Consider the following 17,984-nt stretch of genomic DNA (forward strand, 5'->3'; position numbering starts at 1 on the left):
TGAGTGACCGTCATATATGGGAAGCTGAGGTGGCTTGTAAGTCTGTGGCCAAGGTGTAGCCTGCAATTCTGTTGAAAGAGGAGAAGCATCATCAAAAGCAAAGTTTCCATGATGGAGATTTTCATACCAGTCGTCCTCATTGCGGAAATTTTCCTGATGAAGCTCTCTGCGTGGAGGCCTTCGGGTTTGATCATCTTGAACGAAATGACGGACCTCTTCCGAAGCTTCATCTATCTGTCTCTGAAGATCAGCTAGACGAGCCATCTTTTCCTTCCTGCGCTGAACTTGTTGCTGAAGGATCTCCAAATTTTGAATTTCCTGATCAAGATCATCATCCGGAGGTGTTGGACTGACAGCCTTCCTTTTCTGGCTTCGGGCTTCTCTAAGAGAAATAACATCCTGATTGGGATCCAGCGACTGCAGTGTGCCAGCTCCTGTTGTTGAAGCCTTCTTCGGCGGCATGACGAAGGTGACGCTCGCCGAAGGTATTCAAAGCTCAAGAAATGGAAGTGAGTTCACCGGAGGTGGGCGCCAATGTTGGGGACTTGTTCTCAAATGCTAAGAGTTAAGAACAAGGCAACATAAAAAGTGTTAAGTGTTAAAGTCCTTCGTCCTTCGAAGCATTATGTCCCTTCGGGAAATAATGAGTTTCGGACGAAGGTCATAAGAGACATACCTTCGTAAACATAACAAGTAATGACGAAGGATTCATATAAAGCATGAAATATAATATAAGCATCATCATAGAATCATTTCTATTTTATTAACATGGAAAAATAGAAATGATTTCAAATTACAAATGTACCTTCGGTCCTGAGAGAAGGTAAAAAGTACAAGCGTGACGCAAAAGCAAATGCCAAGTCAGCGTGAACAGTACGGGGATACTGTTCACCTATTTATAGACACGGGACACAGCCCTTACAAAATTACATTTATGCCCTTTACATCTGACAATAACTCTATAGTAATCCATCGAGGTCCGAATAGCCTTTTCATCTTTAAGTCGGTTTCCTTTCCTGCCACCATGCCGAAGCTTTTCTGCTCACAGCTTCGGTGCTGTATCAACCTTCGTATGCTTTGAGCTTCTCCCTCTGTGATACCGATTCGAGTCCGAAGATACCTGTTTGCACATTATACTCCAGAAACACTATTAAATCATGTTTTTGAGGACCTTCGGACGCCGAAGGTCCCCAACATTGCTGATTGTTCGATAAATGACTATAAAATGTGAAAATGGGGAAGTGAAACTTTATCCAATAGATGGCATCCATCCGTAGATATCTCTACAAGCTTTCACGTTTGAAATAGGAAGTTTCAAACCTGAGTGTGTGATTCTGCTTGCTTAATGGATTGTACCTGTACTACCATTGCTTTGAATGCAAGTTGCTTACTATGGTTTTCGGGGCTGCGGAACACAATAGCGCTTCACTCTGATCTAAATAGCATCCATATGTACGTACATATTGCAACCAGACATGAGACAACAGACATGTTCTGGAAATAATCATGTTTTCTTTATAGAAAAGAGTTTCTTGAATGGATGATTGGTGTAATAACACTTATTGTTATTTCTTTGATTTTTTGTTGAGATGCAGAAGCAAATGATCATCTCTAGAGTGAGAATATGTATGGAAACAGAGCTGGAAATAATTGTAAACACTAACGTACGGACGTACCAAATCAGCGTGTACCAGCATATTATGATGTGCTAGCCTGCTGAGATTGCCATTGAACAACAGCAGATGCTGACTTACCTTAGCTATCTGAGTCTCACTCCCACCTCACACACACATTTTTTTTATTATATACGTGCGCAAGGCGCGCGTCAATTACCAGTATGTTACATACGCCTTTTTTTAGCTGCGTCTGTGATATGTCCTCCTTCTGAAAAAAAGATGTAAACCTCGTTTTATGAAAAGGAGTATTTATACTTTCAATTAAATTTATTACAAATATGTTTCATAATTAATCTAACGTTACTTACTATACATCATAGATAATACATCCTATACATCAGCTTCCATGTTTTGTTCACGTCATCAGCTGCGCTGCTTTGTGCCGATGAGTGTATGTGTATGCCCTTTCGTCTTGTAAAGACGCGTGGAGATATACAAGCATCAGTCATTTTTGGTCTGTGCACCATCTGCATTACGGGATTCATCTGGCAGGAGACCCAGAAGAGGCAGAGGTAGCAGGGAACTGAGATTGCAAATCGCGATCAGCAGAGCAAGGTTTTCGAAGTTGTCTCTGCTGACTCCCAGTAACTGCGTCAGACCCGCGCCCACCAGACCTCCGGCAACACCTCCGGCGTTAGAGATGGACATCAAAGTGGCAAATAAAGTTGCTTCCGCTCCCACAGGGCACAACTTTGCAGCCAACACCAGGACAGGCATAAAGGAAGCCTACAGCACAAGTTTATGTAATAAGGCACGTAGCAGGTCCAGATGTCTTGGCGGTTAGTTCTTGAAATGTGTAGTTGTTGCAGAAGTGTTCATACCTGGCCAAGGACTGTGATAATCAAAGAATCCCCAATGGAGAACCATTCGTCGCTTATGCCAAGCTTCCGGTTGAGCCCAGTGACAAGAAGAACCTGAGGAAATATGCTAGTAAAAAAAAACTTGATTCGACAACATAGGTTGCAGGAACAACACGGGAACTATAAGCACAGAAGAGGACCTGTGTCATTCCGAGAGCAGAACCTAAGACTGTTGTCACAAGAAAGATTTTCCTCAATGGAACTTCCTTCAGAAACAAATTATACACTCCGATTCCCAGTAAGGATGCAACAGATGTGACAAGCGTAACGCGTCCTAGAAATTCTGGAGTAAACCCGAGCTTATTTGTTCTGAAATGCATCAGAAGGTAGCATATGAAGATTCAGCCATTCCGAGGAGATGTAAATACAGACATTTGTAGTGTACATACAGACATTAGTGGTGCATTTAAGCTTCTATCTAGATGCAATATGAAGCAGCGTACTTAATTAGCAAACAGAAATTTGAGCCTATAGCATATTAACTCATAACAGAGAAAAAATGCTACAGAGGGAATGTGATGAATATGATACTTCATTCACATTACCAAGAAGCATGCAACAAATCTAATTACTTCAGAATTTGCTAGTAAACCAGTCTATATAGCCTATAAAAAAGGGGCAGACCTAGTGCCGGAGGCTCCCACACATGGAAAGGATATACTGAGACAAATCTTCCCCTCCAAATGCGAAGAGACTGCTTCGAAGGCTCTCCCATGACCATGAGTTGGGTCTAAGAAAGGGATAAACTGAAATAAGCCTTCCCCCGCAAATGTGAATAGGTTGCTTTGAACCCGCGACCTGGTGACTCAGTGAGACAGCTATCACCACTGCACCAGGCCTGCCCTTCTATCTATATTGCCCACACCACATAGAATTTAATCGATTACAATGCTGGTACCAGTAAATCAGATTAGAACCGCAGCACTAAAGTTGGGAATTTTAGCATGGAAGGAAATAATTTATGTTCAAATTGCTGCTATCCAAGATCAACACAAGGTAGATGCAGTGGCGGATCTAGGATCTTTATATAGGGTGTGCCGCAACAAAATTTTCATATACAATTATAACTAATATATATAATTTCATACAAACTATCCACATAATTTAAGAAGCATATGTGATCAAATGGAAACAAGATGATCTAAATTGGATGACAAAACCAAGTTTTTTTTACTTATTCGATTGAAGCAATCATCCTTGTGCCATAAGGAGAAAAGATAGAAATAAATCCATCTTGCCGCTGGCCCGCTCACCATTTTAGGGTGTGGTTTGGTTGCTGGCCAGCCGCCAGCAACCGCACCGCTGACGCCTTTTCCCCCAGGGGTGGTGGTTGCTGGTTGGAGCAGATCAAATCTCCGAGCGAGTGGCCGGTGGCAGCTGCGGCCTGCGTGGGCGTGGATGGCGAGCGCTGCAACAGCGGCACAAGGCAGCAGACGCTAAGGCGAGGGCAGCCGGCGGCGGCGCGAGCTCTGCAACTAGGCAACGAGCGAAGAGCACATGGCTGAAGAACAGGAGCAGGTCTTGGTGGGCCGGCTTAGGGAGTGCCGTGGCCCACCTGGACCCCCTGTGGGTGTGCCCCTGGCTAGATGCAAATCCAGCACTAGATTCGAGAATTTTAACATAGGAAGAAACCATTTCTGTTCAAATTTTGGATATCCAAGATCAGCACGGGCCAGATGCAGATCCATTCCAGCACCAGCAATTATCACAAAGAATTCAAACTTATCCAGAACCAGTAGATTCGAGAATTTTAACATAGAAAAAAAATCCCCTCGTTGTGCCCTGCCCGTTCCCGGGTTACGTCCTGCGCGCCACCCTCCGGCTGGGCCGTTGCAAAGTGGGCGGTGATGGCCCGCTAGTGACGGGAGGCCAGGGTTCGGGGATTTTCTCGGTCAGAACCATGTTTCGGTCTCTTCTTAATATAATACCGGGAGGACGGTCTTTCCCTCCCCGGCTGAGTTTTTTTATCCAGAACCAGCAGTTTCAGGTTCAGAATTATTTGCTCTAAGCAAGAATTCAAACTTTCTTCTGTCACGTTTTGAATACTCAAAGACTGGTATTAGACTTTACAGATTTCAGAAATAAATCTAACACAACAGTCCAGAGCAATTAAGCTGGTAAAATGAGTCTGTGAACATACATGAAGAAAAACATGGCAGAGTCTGATTGCGGTGTTGCTTGCCAAAGGAATATGAACAAGGTGGGTAGGAGTATGCTGGGTTGCTTTACTGAATCCCAAATCTGCATGATACGTTGCTTAGAGCTCTCAATTAATTCTGAACCTGAAACTGAAAGTGAGACTGAACTTTTCCCCAAAGGTAAGCGTTCTTCATTTACAAGAACTGCAACAGCAGATGTCATCAGTGGCAGAAGTGCTGTAACACCAAAAACAAATCTGCATTCATGGGACACATGATCAGTGAACTGTAAACACACCAAGAAGCTTCATCAGCTGTTACCAGGTCTATTAGCAACACAACCTTACACCATAAGTATCCACTAAAGAACCACTGAAGTATGCACTCACGACTCCTCCGAAGGCTGAGGATCCCCAACATAGCGACTGGAGAGATCCAGATGTACTCTGTGATTCACCTCGAGCTCTCTCAACCACCATAGAATCAACCACCTGGATTATTTTTCAGTTACATTATGAAAACAAACCAGAAGTTCAAACATTGGAGTCCATAAAGAAAATGTTAGAGAAGTACAATGCAAAAGTTGAACTGAAACATTCTAAGCTAGCATTTTCTGACTTACAACATCAGATATGGCAACTGCAAGAGATCCAAGAATAATAGAGAGTGCTGCACTATATTTATCATCCACAACAGCGGCCATCAAACTCCATGAAAGTGCTCCAAGGATGCCTGATAGAAATAGGTACGACCTTCTTCGATATCCAAAGAGAGGGATGGAATCACTGTATACGGAAATAAAAACAGTACATCATTGCAATTAAGTGCATATATCATATACAGAAAGAAAGGGATGGCAGGGAGGTTATTCGGTATTTTGGTGAAACCTGATAAAACCGTAGAGGGGCTTGACCAACCATGGCAAGGCTGAGAACCCAGATATAACTGCAGTCTAGAAAACACAAACCAAGTTAATCTCTGTACTAAGACATGTTAGACATTTTTTTCACAGAACAAGAGTTCTAAGGGAATGCACTTGATGTACTCATACTGCTTATGCACCAGCAAAACAAAAGCACACATGCTTGGAGATTGAAAGCGGAAATGGACTAGTATTTGGATGAAGAAACAAGGATTTCCACCATACCTCTGCTGGCTCAAGATGAAGATTATCTTTTAAGTAGAAGCTGACAGCAAGCCTCGAAAGGCCTAAAACTCCTTGCACGAAGTAAACAATAGCAACAGCCACATTATCAGGGGACAAATCAACCCCAAATACTTTGATGTACCTTGACTTGGACATGCTCTTTGAAAGGCCTTCTGTACTATATTGCCACCCCTCGCGGTCTGCATTTTGTGTGTCCTCTTCTTTCGAAGTTACTTGATATCTTGGTTTTGCACTCCCTAAAATAGATAATGTGATGAAAATGGAAGCACAACGTACAATAAGCTTGACATCCAAACAGTACTGGTAGCTTGCTTTAAGGAGTAACACAGGAAGTACCAGGAACTCCTGTAGTTTCCTTACCAGTAATGAAATTCGGTTTGTCCGTAGTGGACAAACAAAGAGGAGCGAAACAGGGGTGGAAAATCTACCCTATTTGTTAAGCGCCACTATTCTTTGATTATCATCATGCTATAGGAATTGTGCTATCCACAAGGAACGTGACAAGTCCAAACTATCCTATCTAGGAAAAGTTTATGAAAAAAACTGACTGAAAGGGGTTGGTGGCTTGGTGCTATAGCTATGCAGGCAAAGTAGAGAAGGTCTCCTGAATGTTTTTAGGGTGTGCGTGTCAGGGTGTGTGTGAGTGCGCTTGAGCGTGCGTACCTTGGTAGTCCAGGCTTAGAAAAAAGGGGTCTCCTGAATGTTTTCTGGATGACCATAAGAAATTCCTGCAACTGCACAAACGAAAACCAGAGGTCTCGAAGCTTCCCTAGACAAACTATCAAGTTTCCAGAAGCTGTGGAAAATTCAGCCAGTGGTGCTTGATTTCTCAGACTACCGCACGTTTCTCCCTCTCTCGGAGCCCAATGAAAACGCCCACTCCAAAAATTTCGTATCCGCTGCTCTTACCAGTCAGTTACCACACAGAATTGCTTTACAATTACGATATAGCTAATAAGCCAGCGCGGCTCACCCGTCCGACGGACCGAGGAGGACGTGCTGCTGCCGTCGAGGCCGAGGGAGCCTGGAGCCGTCCCGTCGTCATCGTACGAGCCGCGGCGGCCTGAGCTGCCGCCGAGCGCCGTCTCCGGGGGGCGGCCGCAGCGGCAGCCGTGTTCCAGCGGGCGGCGGCGGCGGCGATCGTGGCCGCCGAATATTAGGTACAAGTCGGCCGCAGCGGTGGCGCTCGGGAGCGGAAGGGGCGGCGGTGAGAGCAGGACGCTGAAGCCCATCCTCTCCGTCGTCTCGTGGTTCCGAGCTTCGTTTTGCTTTTCTCCTCTCTTCCCGTTTCCTCGGGCTCAGCAGTCTCGCCGCGCCGCGCCAACGTCTCTGTCTCTCCCTCAGAAAAAGGCCCGCCATATGTTCGGCCATATGTTCGGCTTTTCATACATTGCGGCCCAGCTTGCGCAATGTATGAAACCTGATAGCTCTACGGCCAATACATATCAGGGCAATCTAGGGATGGCAACGGGGAATTCCCCGTCGGGTTTTAGCTCCCCAAATCCGTCCCCGCGACAAAAAAATTTCCCCGCGGGGATCCCCACGAACGCTTGCGGGGGACATTTCTTCTCCATCCCCGTTCCCCGCGGGGATAAATCTCCATCGGGGATCCCCATCCCCGCTTAAATTATAATTAAATCGTACTTCATTTGTTATCAATGTAAAATATTGTCACTTATACACATTGTTAGATGTAAAATTCATTATGTGCACATTAAAATCAATGTATTTGTACAACAGGTGATCTCTTGACAAGGTAATTCTTTACTTTTATCATTAACTATTACATGAAAACATTGTCACATGTAAGTTTAACGGGTCCCCGCGGGGAACGGGTATGGGGAATGCTTCCCCATCCCCGTCCCCGTTTACCCGTCGGGGGAGAACTTTTCCCCATTTACATCCCCGTGGGGGAAGAAACTTCCCCATCCCCATCCCCTAATAGAGGAATTCCCCGCGGGGAATCGGGGATCGGGTCCCCATTGCCATCTCTAGGGCAATCTATTTATCCAACTGCTAGTGTGGGGAAAACAAAACCTGACGGTTTTCGGCGGACGCCTGGTTTTCTGGAACCGTGGGTTCCGAAAACTGTTTCCCACTGTTTTTTGAAAAAGAATTAAAAAATGGAAAATTTTGCAAGAAAACAGAAAAATATGATAAAAGAATAAATATTTTCTGGTATATATTATATTCATTTCTATTTTCACTTTAAAATTAATTAGCATTTTGGGTTATAAACAATGAAAATCGGTAAAAAACAACAAAAAAGCAAAAAAATACTGGTTTACCGTGAACCGTTTTAATTGAATTAGAATACAAATGGGTCAAAAATCTGGGGAAAAAACCCCACGGAAACCGGTTTCTTAGTGAAATTTAGCAGTTTCTCGGGTGGTTTTCACCAGTTTAGCGCATTTTTTTGTTGGTTTACCGTTTTTTTAAAATTTTGGATTTGATTTGCTAAACCGGACGATTTTTTATTGTTTTGGGGATAAACCGGCGGTAAACTGATACCGCCAAGGAGCAGTTTTGGTGATCCTTGGTCTGGACTTGCTTGAGCCCGTTCTGTCCATTGCAGTTCCAGATCAACACACTGGAGATTACCACACGGTGTGTCACTATCATTCTTCAAATAAGATGATTTGTTTCCAATTTATATCTCGAGATGAGATTGAACTAAGCTAATTTTCTCCTACTAGTATGAAAGCTTTACAGAAAGGCAACATCCTGCCTGCACTAACACAACTCTGAAAACCAGCTGCACACAGATCTGACAAACTGATACTACAAATCTACGGCTAGGCTACGAAGCATCTGTAGCGGCATGTACTGCTGATGAGACTGGTTTACACCCAGCAAGTGATTCCGGTGGATCTCATGGAGGATAATAAACAAGAAGACACCCTGGCCCTCCACGGGAAAGAACACACCATGGTCGAGAATGAGCGGGGTCCTTCTTGACTCATTGGATAGCGCAAACACATGTCGAGATGCCGTCTCCGTCGTCAAGCAAGTCTCCGCCTTCGCTGTATGGAATCACAAGAGGCACAGTGTGAGATTAGCAAACGAGCAAGAACCTAGCAGGAAAGTTCAGAGGCCTGCCAAGTCAGTCAAGCCAATCCATCCAAAAATGTGACATGGCCTCTAGAATATGGAGATGTTTTTTGAGAGTGATGTGCACATGATATCCCCAGCACTAAAAAAAGAAGGAAAAATGTCCGGTGTTTTATTTCTGATTGCTGCATGACATGACATACATTGACGTACCCTTCTATGAAAATGATGTTGATCCTCTACATTTCTCACCTCGATAACTTTTACGGAGCAGTCAAGTCTTTAAGGTGAGGTCAAATAGAGTGGTGGTTCGTGGATCGGGTTTTTTTCTTACTGGAAAGCGGTGGATGACCAATAATAAGTGTTTGATTATTTTTTTAACGGCCTGACATTATTTATCTCTCTGCATTTTATATGGCCACCCATAGTCCTGACTGGAAACCTATGTTTAAAAAACCACACCAATCTCAGTTTGTGCAACTAACTTGATACTATCCCAATGCTTTCAAACGATAAATACAGTAAAAATAGTAATAGTGATGGGGATATAAAGATCGACTGACAGCACTATGATGTTATGCAGTAAAATTGAGAAGGCAAGTATGCCCGAAACCATGAACTCAGGCTGCTTCAGTGTAAATTTGCTAGCATAAATGTGACCATGTCATAAAACTATAGGTGCAATTTTGTATCCACAGTTTTTTTCCCCTAAAGACAGCTAAAAGATTCAGTAATAAACCCTCTTAGAATAATACATCCACAATTGCGATTTATGGATAAAATTGAAATGATCATATGACCAAAAAACGCAAACTTAAAGGGTGTTTGAATAGACTAGAGCTAATAGGTAGTTGGCTAAAAAAAATACTAGTGGAATTAGCTAGCTAACTGTTAGCTAAAAGTAGCTAATAGCTGAATTATTAGCTAAACTATTTGGATATCTTCATCTAATTTTAGCAGCTAACTATTAGGTCTAGTACAATCAAACACGTCCTTAATCTCTGCTAGTGTAAAATCACGCATAAACAAATGCAGTGCCGTGCAAAAATACTGTCCCCATAATTACTGGGTCTGCAACTCTGCACACCACATGGCTAAATGTTTGACGTAAACCCAATCAAATGGAGAATATCTTTGATCCTATCTGGCTGGCATATAAGCATGGTTTCACACTTACGCTCAAGTCAACACAGCACAAACTAATTTAACCAGAACCATTGTCTGGCAAGCTCGCCAAAATCCAAGCATGTAGAGAACTCGTCTAGTTTTATCTAAATGTATAAGCAACAGACACATACAACAGCACATGGTAGCGATTCAACCATCGAGTGGACGCTATGCTAATCCAAGATTCCGAGAGAGATGAGATATACCTTGGCTCGTACTCCTTAATCTCTGCCAGATCTTTCCCGATCAAATCCAGCCACTTTACATTGCCTTTGTCGGCGCACTCGTCATCGCCGCAGCTGGTTTTCTTCAGGCAACTCTTACCCAGCGCCGGCGCCTTCTCCACATCCTCGCGCTTCTCAGCGTCGTCGTCCCTTCCGGCGGCTACCGGCGCCTCTACCTTCTGAACCGGAGGCGGCTCCTCCTCGGCGACAGCGGCTGGGCGCGGAGCCGGCGGAGAGGCGGCGGCAGCGTCGCGGCTCGCATCTTTGGATTGGGGGAGGCAGGGGATGAGGCGGAAGGGACCGGCGCAGTGGCTCTCGCAATGGGAGAGCCTCATCAAGGTCGGGGGTGGAAGCACGGAAAGCTAGTGCCAAATAGCCCCTGGCTCCAAGAGCACACCACATCAATCGAATCTCTCGACTGGCACTGGCAGAGGAGCAGATCGAGGTGCTGCTGCGGAATGCAACCAGGAATCGAGCCTGCCGACAAGAGGAGCAGCAAATCTCTGTGCAGGAGAGGTGCGGAAGCGGGGAGAGCTGCAGCTGGTTGTAAGCTTGACAGGGAGGCAGGGGAGCAGGAGAGAAGACAAAAGAGTGCGTTGTGTGCGAGTGCGAGAGAGAGAGAGAGGTGGAGGGAGGCCGAGGAACTGAAACCCCGCAATCCAGCATGGCTGTGTTTTTTTTTTTTGGTCTATTCGGTTTCTATACGAGGCGTCATCTCTACTACTCATTATGTGTTTAGTGTAGGCGTGCACAACGCCCTGTTCTGCCATCGCGCGATTCCCCTCCTCCGTCCGTGATTCCCTCCTCGCGCCCGCAGTCCCCGCCGCCATCCCGATTCCTCCCCCCGCGCGTCCCCTCCCTGCGCCCGCAGCCCCCGCCCTCCATCTCGCGCAGGCCGGCGAGATCCCCGCCGCGATCTCCCCTCGCCTCCCCTCCTTGCCGCGGTCTCCTCTCCTCGGCAAGCGCCCACCCTCGCCCTCCCCCCGGCGCGGTGACGCAATCCTGCATCACGGCGCTCCCCCTCGGCAATCTCGCATCGCGGCGCCCCTCCATCCTCGCGTGTGCCCCGCTCTCCTTCACGAAGCCCCGCTCCCTGCCCGCGCAGGCCGGCGAGATCCCCTCCCTGCCGCGATCTCCCCTCGCCTCCCCTCCTCGCCGCGGTCTCCTCTCCTCGGCAAGCGCCCGCCCTCGCCCTCCCCCCGGCGCGGCGGCGCAATCCCACATCGCGGCGCTCCCCCTCGGCAATATCGCATCGCGGCGCCCCCTCCATCCTCGCGTGTGCCCCACTCTCCTTCACGAAGCCCCGCTCCCTGCAGTCCCCTTCCATCAGCGACACCATCCTCGCCGGCAAATCGCGCCTCGCGATGCAATCCCCCATGGATCCAGTCGGACTCGTCGCCGTCCCGGCGATCCCCCATGGATCCGGTCGGACCTCCGCTACCTGCAGAGCCTGCCCTCCAGCTGCAGAGACACCGCCATGGAGAGACTCGCAGTTGCCGAGTTCCAGCTCAACAAGTCGCTGCATCAGGGAGAGGTGCGAGAGATTAAAAGGTACGTGTAAACGTCATCTATTCCTTACCCCGTGATCCCTCTCATCCTGACTCCGCCCCCACCGCCGCGAGTGCCCGGTTCGGATCCAGCACCCCCTACACCCTGCACCAGTCCTCGGGTACCCCCGCCTCACCGTCGTTCCTCGTCACCCGTCGGCGCGACGTCGGTCCGCTATGTTGCGCCCTGCAGGGAGGCCGTAGAGGATCGCTTAGGCCGCCCTTCGCCGGGAGAGCATCGACCTCGTCACCCTCGGTGACTTTCACTCCGGCTCGCCTCCTTCCTTCACGGGTCCCACCGTTCCCGCAGCAGCATCAGGTGATGCCGCTTCGCGGGAGGTGCGGGCTCCCCTCCATCTAATTTGCCCTGTGATGCTATAACGAAAATTATTGAGCTAGATACTATACTTGATCACTTGATGAAAATAAATTAGCTGAGGGCCCTTTCCAAGCTTTGTGATGGTTGCCCTGACATGTAATTGTGCCCTGATAACTGATTTGCGATGTTCCTTTTGATCAAAAGAGGTGATGTACCTAATTTTCCCTGTGATGCTAACGAAAATTATTGAGCAAGATACTATACTTGATCACTTGATGAAAATAAATTAGCTGAGGGCCCTTTCCACACTGAAATTTTCCAGCTTTGTATGCAACTGTTAGTCCTCTGAAGTCCTCCACTGCCTTTGCTTCCCTTGCTGGTTGACGCGCCATCATCGCATGAAGGTTAGCTTCCCCTCATGATGATTGTGCGCTGGCAAACGCAGTGGAGGCGATAGATATTTCTGCATGGTTCTATGTAAGCTTCCTTCAATTTATTTTTTCTTCCTATATTTCTTTCCTCGATTACGCCGCAAATTAAAAAAAGGTTGGTCTCTATCTGTTCATTGTTCGGTTCCTCCATTATTGTTGATCAGCCTCTAATTTGTATGACTGCTATAAAGCAAGGGATTGGTCCTGGTGTGTGCATGATGTTATTCTTGGTAGCCAAAGACAGGTATGTGCATGATGTTATTCTTGGTAGCCTATAATCATCTTTGCCTCAAAGTGCTTCTATAGGTAAATGAATGTAGTGCAAGTTTTTATTTTCTGCTCCAATTGTTTTCTATGCTACTTCCTTAGTGTTAGTTCACCATGCATAAGTCATCTGCAGAAAGTGTGCTTCTTCCTATCTAGCTTCAGCATTTACATGGTGATGTAATAATGTAATATAACATGAGCGACGTCGGTCCGCTATGTTGCGCCCTGCAGGGAGGCCGGAGAGGATCGCTTAGGCCGCCCTTCGCCGGGAGAGCATCGACCTCGTCACCCTCGGTGACTTTCACTCCGGCTCGCCTCCTTCCTTCACGGGTCCCACCGTTCCCGCAGCAGCAGCAGGTGATACCGCTTCGCGGGAGGTGCGGGCTCCCCTCCAAGGAAACTTTATGTGAGGCCTCTGCATTAGCCAAGGTATCACTTGTTTGGCAAGCATACAGTAGGATGGTCATTTGTTTTTAGAATTTATGATGCCAAATCATGTTTAGTTCACCTTGTTTTCATTTAATTGAATTCGATGCTCTAAAATATCCAGGAAAGAGAGGCACCTGCTTGTGTAGCATTTGCTCTGCCATTTTTCAACACCTTATTTTACCATGATCAAAGAATACAGTAGTCTGTAACCTTTTGAGCCTGAAACCTATGAAAACCATTTTGCTAGATCTGTCAGCCAGTTTATTTAAACCTGGACCAACCAACATCACATGGGCAACACAACCAAAAATTCTCAAATGAATGACACTAGGTTTCTTTCCATGCCAGGCTTCAAAAGGAGTCTTAGATAATAGAGCTTTTGTGATTGACCTGTTCAGTAAATAAACTGTTGTCCTGACAACTTCTCCCCACAAGACAGATGGGACTTGCATTGTTTTGAGCAAACATGTAGCCATTTGAACCACTGTCTGATTTCTTCTCTCTACCACTCCATTCTTGAGTGGGGAATATGGAGTTGTAGTATAGTGTTTGATCCCACCTTCACTACAGAAAATGGAGAACAGATTTGAGGTAAACTCACCACCCCTATCTGTTCTTAAAGCTTTCAGTTTATTTCCAGACTCAACCTCAGCCCTTTGTTTAATTCTCTTGAAACATTCTAACACTTGATCTTTGGATTTTAGCATCTCTACCCACATGTATCTACTGTGATCATCTACCACTAGCAGAAAATAAGATGCACCCCCTATGCTCTTGGGAGCAATCTGACCACAAAGATCTGCATGGACTAGATCAAGATTTTTAACTGCCCTGAAACCTGACACTTTGGGAAAATGGTTTCCTGTGTTGTTTTCTTTCGGAATTTCCCCTGTAAGGCTGTTGTTTGATATGTCTAAGTAGAAAAGGTACTCTCGTGTGTGGATCCAGGTTGGTATGGGTCCACTGAGTCGATTGCCATCTAGCAGTCCACTGAGTCGATCTAGGTGAGTGCTTAGGATCAACTCTCCTCTAGCAGTTGGCACAGCTCACCCTTCAGCCAGACTACCTAAGAATACAGCCAAATATAAATACTTATATTACTAGAACAGAAGTAACTATTTTAATTATGAGTATAAGTACAGAAACACAAGGAGTAACTACAATTCATTGGGGACATTCAGCCTGCTAACTATAAGACCTGCATGATTTATTGGGCCAGGAGTTCTGTCAGTGGTAATGCCAAGCATTTGTTCACAATGTTGTATGATATGCATGATGCAGAAATTGCTACAAGAGACTAACAAGATACAAAACCATGTTCATCCCATGTTAATCCCATTCTACCTTCAAGTTGCGCCACTTTGAGTTTGGCCATCGCATTGGGTCATAGTCGCTTATTCCCACAATAGCACCTGTGCATCTGCAATATAAAGCAGTTTGGTTTGGAATGGTTATGGCGTAGAAGTACTCATCATATGCTAAGCTCAAACACAAATTCTAACTTAAATGTTACAGTTTACATTGAATTCAAAAACACTCTAGGCACTTAATATTTGATCTCTCAATTCAAAAACATATGTTCCCGAAGTAGCACCAGTTACTTCATCTCTCAGTTCCTTCTTGTGTTGCTTGCTCAAACAAATCTTTTACTGCCATGGATTTGATTTAAGGTGAACTCCCTTTACTTATTTTGGTGTCTTGCTTGGCTGGCTCAGATTCGTGTTTTCGGTCGACCTATCGCAGAGCTGAGAGAGAGATTTGGTTCTTTCTTTGCAGATTTGGGGAGATCGGTCGTGTTCATGCTGCGAGATTCGATTTGGGTGAAGCCATGATGCTGGAAGGGAAGTCCTACCTTGTGCCGCGCTCCCTGCTGAGCTCCTGCGAGACAGAGACGTAGTGGGCGTACCTCGCCCACGAGGTCCTCGGCGGCGAGCGCCCGACGCCAGAAGACGTCGAGGTCGAAGACCTGGACGAAGCTGACGGCGACGGCAAGCGCAGCAAGCCGACGTCTCCGTGTATTAGTGTATTACTATTGTACATTGTTTTGTCTACATGTTTTTTTGTTTTGCAAATAAAAAACCTTGTGCTGCAGTTTACCGTGAATTTGATGGTCTAACTTATTTAATACAGAATGTAAGCATGTAAGCTTTTGTTAGGTAAGTACTCCAAGTTAAGTGATTTCAAATCTTCATGACTGCAGAAACCAAAAGGTATGACTAAGTTTTTGTGATCATAATGTCTTCGTTTCTATACTCCTGGATCACTTGAATAAATGTGACAATTGCTAAGCTTTTTGACAACGACTTCATTTGTCTGTCATTAAAAATTCTATATTGACTCTTTACAAATAATTTGTGTAATATTGATAATGTTTACCACACTTATTTTGCATATCATAGTTATGTTTGTCGTTTCTTATCTATGTTTCATATAATTTTTTTACTTCCATAGCAACGCATGGGCACATACCTAGTAACTTGTTAAGACTGTCTTCAGCGGTTGCCCCTAAATTATATCCCCCTATATCCCACTCACGTGCCACGTCAGCGTTCTCTTTCCCCTATATCTCCACACTCTACAACGGTTCCCCCTATATCTATCCTCTAAACCCCACCACAACAATATTATATACTTTCTTCATCAACTAACTCAACTACCATCCAATATTAATAATATTTTTATTTCTTATTTCTACAGTACACGGGGATAACTACCATTAAATATTAATTCAATTTTTATTTCTTATTTGCACAGTACACGGGCATTCGTACCATGACATATTAATTTTATTTGTATTTGTTATTTGAACAGTACACCGGCGTCACGTGTTCCACAATTAATTACCAAACGCCATAATTAGTATTAATACGGTCTTATAAATACGGTTCCATTTTATGTTTTTTTAAAAAAAGGAATTAACATTTTTCTCGTACACGACACGATTGGCTTCCAGCACACGACTGTCTTCTCCGGCAAGCCACGACCCTCTGTCTTCCTTCACACACTGAAGCTATCTTTAAATAAGGTCCCCCTGCGGGCATGCTCCACCCACCTACACATTCGTGTCTTCTGTTTCATCCGACATTCCATCAAAAATACATACTACGTAGTCTAAGTTGAGCTCGTGATGGACTCATTGCGAAGCCTGGTGTTGTCTTCATCGCCCGATGAGTCCGACGATGAGATCGATAACCTTTTGCTTTGGCACCATGTTGAGCACCATGTAATCGGAGACACGAGCATGCGTCGTAGGCGCTCCTCATTGCCTCGCCGTGTTATCCATAGGGATCACGCTGCTGGAGAAAATCTCATCAAGCACCACTACTTCGGACCTAATCCAGTGTATCCATCCCATGTATTTCGTCGACGGTACGTTTCCTAAGTAATATTTTGACTTTCATTTGGAGCTTCACATTCTTATTTTTTGCGTTGTTTTCGATTTTAGGTTTCGGATGCAACGTACTTTGTTTCTACGTATCCTTCGTGCCGTTCAACGAGAAGACGATTACTTCACAGTAAGATGTGATGCAACTGGTTTAGCAGGTCTTGGTCCATTGCAAAAAGTATGTGCTGCTTTGCGTATCCTTGCGTACGGGTTACCAAGCGATGCCGTCGATGAGTACATACAGATTGGACAGACTACGGCTAGGGACTGCCTTATCCGTTTCTGTCGCGCAATCATATCTTCCTTTAGCGAACGATACCTCCGTATCCCTAACCACGACGACATTACTCGCATACTTAGTGTTAACGCGGACAGGGGGTTTCCGGGTATGCTAGGCTCCATCGACTGTATGCATTAGGAATGGCGCAACTGTCCTACTGCATGGCGCGGACAGTTTTGTGGGCGCAATTCGAGGCCAACAATGATACTAGAGGCAGTCGCAGGGTATGACCTTTGGATTTGGCATGCCTTCTTTGGAATGCCAGGTACTAACAATGATCTCAACGTCCTTCATCGATCACCAGTGTTTGATCCGTTACGTAATGGATCCATGCCACCTGTGCACTTCACTATTAATGGTACCACGTACAATTTCGGATACTACTTAGCCGATGGTATATATCCCAATTGACCTACCTTTGTAAAAGCAATTCGGCACGCTTTTGAGGAAAAAAAGGTTCACTTCACAACAAAGCAGGAGAGTTGTCGAAAGGACATAGAGCGAGCATTTGGGGTTTTGCAGGCGAGGTGGGCAGTTCTACGTGGACCTGCTTATGGTTGGGATCGTAATCACCTCGCAGACATGATGACTGCTTGTATTATTATGCACAACATGATTGTCGAGGACGAAGGTGATGGTGCAGCAAATCTGGATTTCGTTGGCCCGACAGGTCCCCCCCGAAGTTTGTAACAATATTCCTGAGGTCCGCAACGAGTGGCTAAACAATCATATCCGTTCTGAATTACCAAACGACCCCGACCAGGACATCACATCTCAGACCACATACTTGTCTTTGCAGCACAACCTGATAGAACACCTTTGGGCACGTCGAGGGTCGATGGGTTGAAGGTCTTCATCCATATTATGTGGTTCAATAATGTTCTATATTTCGATTATGAACTAAGTACAAGTAGTTGTAGCATTGGAAGTCATGTATGTTGGGCGTCAGTGAAGCAGTCATGGTAACTATCCTCTGTAATGCATTTGCTACAAATAATTTGCATATGTTGCCAAACGTTTAGTCATGTATGACAACGTTATT

At 45.4% G+C, this 17,984-nt stretch overlaps 2 protein-coding genes across 4 annotated transcripts; both read right to left on the reverse strand.

Annotated features, from left to right (window-relative positions):
• Positions 1-742: 742 nt before the first annotated feature.
• On the reverse strand, positions 743-7,255 carry LOC103644171 (folate-biopterin transporter 1, chloroplastic). Of its 2 annotated transcripts, XR_561518.4 has the most exons (10): positions 6,816-7,199; positions 5,822-6,078; positions 5,562-5,626; positions 5,297-5,459; positions 5,017-5,165; positions 4,677-4,931; positions 2,677-2,845; positions 2,498-2,590; positions 1,985-2,402; positions 743-1,884 (listed from the first exon to the last, which is right to left on the reverse strand). XR_561518.4 is itself a non-coding variant. In XM_008667365.4 (9 exons), exons 1-9 carry the CDS (start codon positions 7,072-7,074, stop codon positions 2,118-2,120), a joined length of 1,695 nt encoding a protein of 564 aa, XP_008665587.1. In that variant the 5' UTR covers positions 7,075-7,255; the 3' UTR covers positions 1,888-2,117. The 2 variants fall into 2 exon arrangements, 1 of the variants encoding a protein (XP_008665587.1); XM_008667365.4 differs by lacking the exon at positions 743-1,884 and having other exon boundaries at positions 1,888-2,402; positions 6,816-7,255.
• Positions 7,256-8,439: 1,184 nt separating this feature from the next.
• LOC100274966 (uncharacterized) lies at positions 8,440-10,951 on the reverse strand. 2 transcript variants are annotated; one of them, XM_008670899.4, is made up of 2 exons: positions 10,267-10,951; positions 8,440-8,860 (listed from the first exon to the last, which is right to left on the reverse strand). In XM_008670899.4, exons 1-2 carry the CDS (start codon positions 10,617-10,619, stop codon positions 8,845-8,847), a joined length of 369 nt encoding a protein of 122 aa, XP_008669121.1. In that variant the 5' UTR covers positions 10,620-10,951; the 3' UTR covers positions 8,440-8,844. The 2 variants fall into 2 exon arrangements, with proteins under 2 accessions (XP_008669121.1, NP_001142671.1); NM_001149199.1 differs by having other exon boundaries at positions 8,467-8,865; positions 10,267-10,901.
• Positions 10,952-17,984: the final 7,033 nt, after the last annotated feature.

The sequence above is a fragment of the Zea mays genome, chromosome 1 (assembly GCF_902167145.1).
Source record: "Zea mays cultivar B73 chromosome 1, Zm-B73-REFERENCE-NAM-5.0, whole genome shotgun sequence".
In the NCBI taxonomy this organism is placed as follows: Eukaryota; Viridiplantae; Streptophyta; class Magnoliopsida; order Poales; family Poaceae; genus Zea; species Zea mays.

What these genes read in the sequence shown, in the direction of transcription:
- LOC103644171 (XM_008667365.4), bottom strand. Translation starts at nt 7,074, where the DNA reads ATGGGCTTCAGCGTCCTGCTCTCACCGCCGCCCCTTCCGCTCCCGAGC. An exon ending in CTCCTCGGTCCGTCGGACGG is followed by an intron (nt 6,079 to 6,815) that starts GTGAGCCGCGCT and finishes TATCTATTTTAG; the next exon opens with GGAGTGCAAAACCAAGATAT. An exon ending in CCCCTCTACGGTTTTATCAG is followed by an intron (nt 5,460 to 5,561) that starts GTTTCACCAAAA and finishes TTCCGTATACAG; the next exon opens with TGATTCCATCCCTCTCTTTG.
- LOC100274966 (NM_001149199.1), bottom strand. Translation starts at nt 10,619, where the DNA reads ATGAGGCTCTCCCATTGCGAGAGCCACTGCGCCGGTCCCTTCCGCCTC. An exon ending in ATTAAGGAGTACGAGCCAAG is followed by an intron (nt 8,866 to 10,266) that starts GTATATCTCATC and finishes GATTCCATACAG; the next exon opens with CGAAGGCGGAGACTTGCTTG.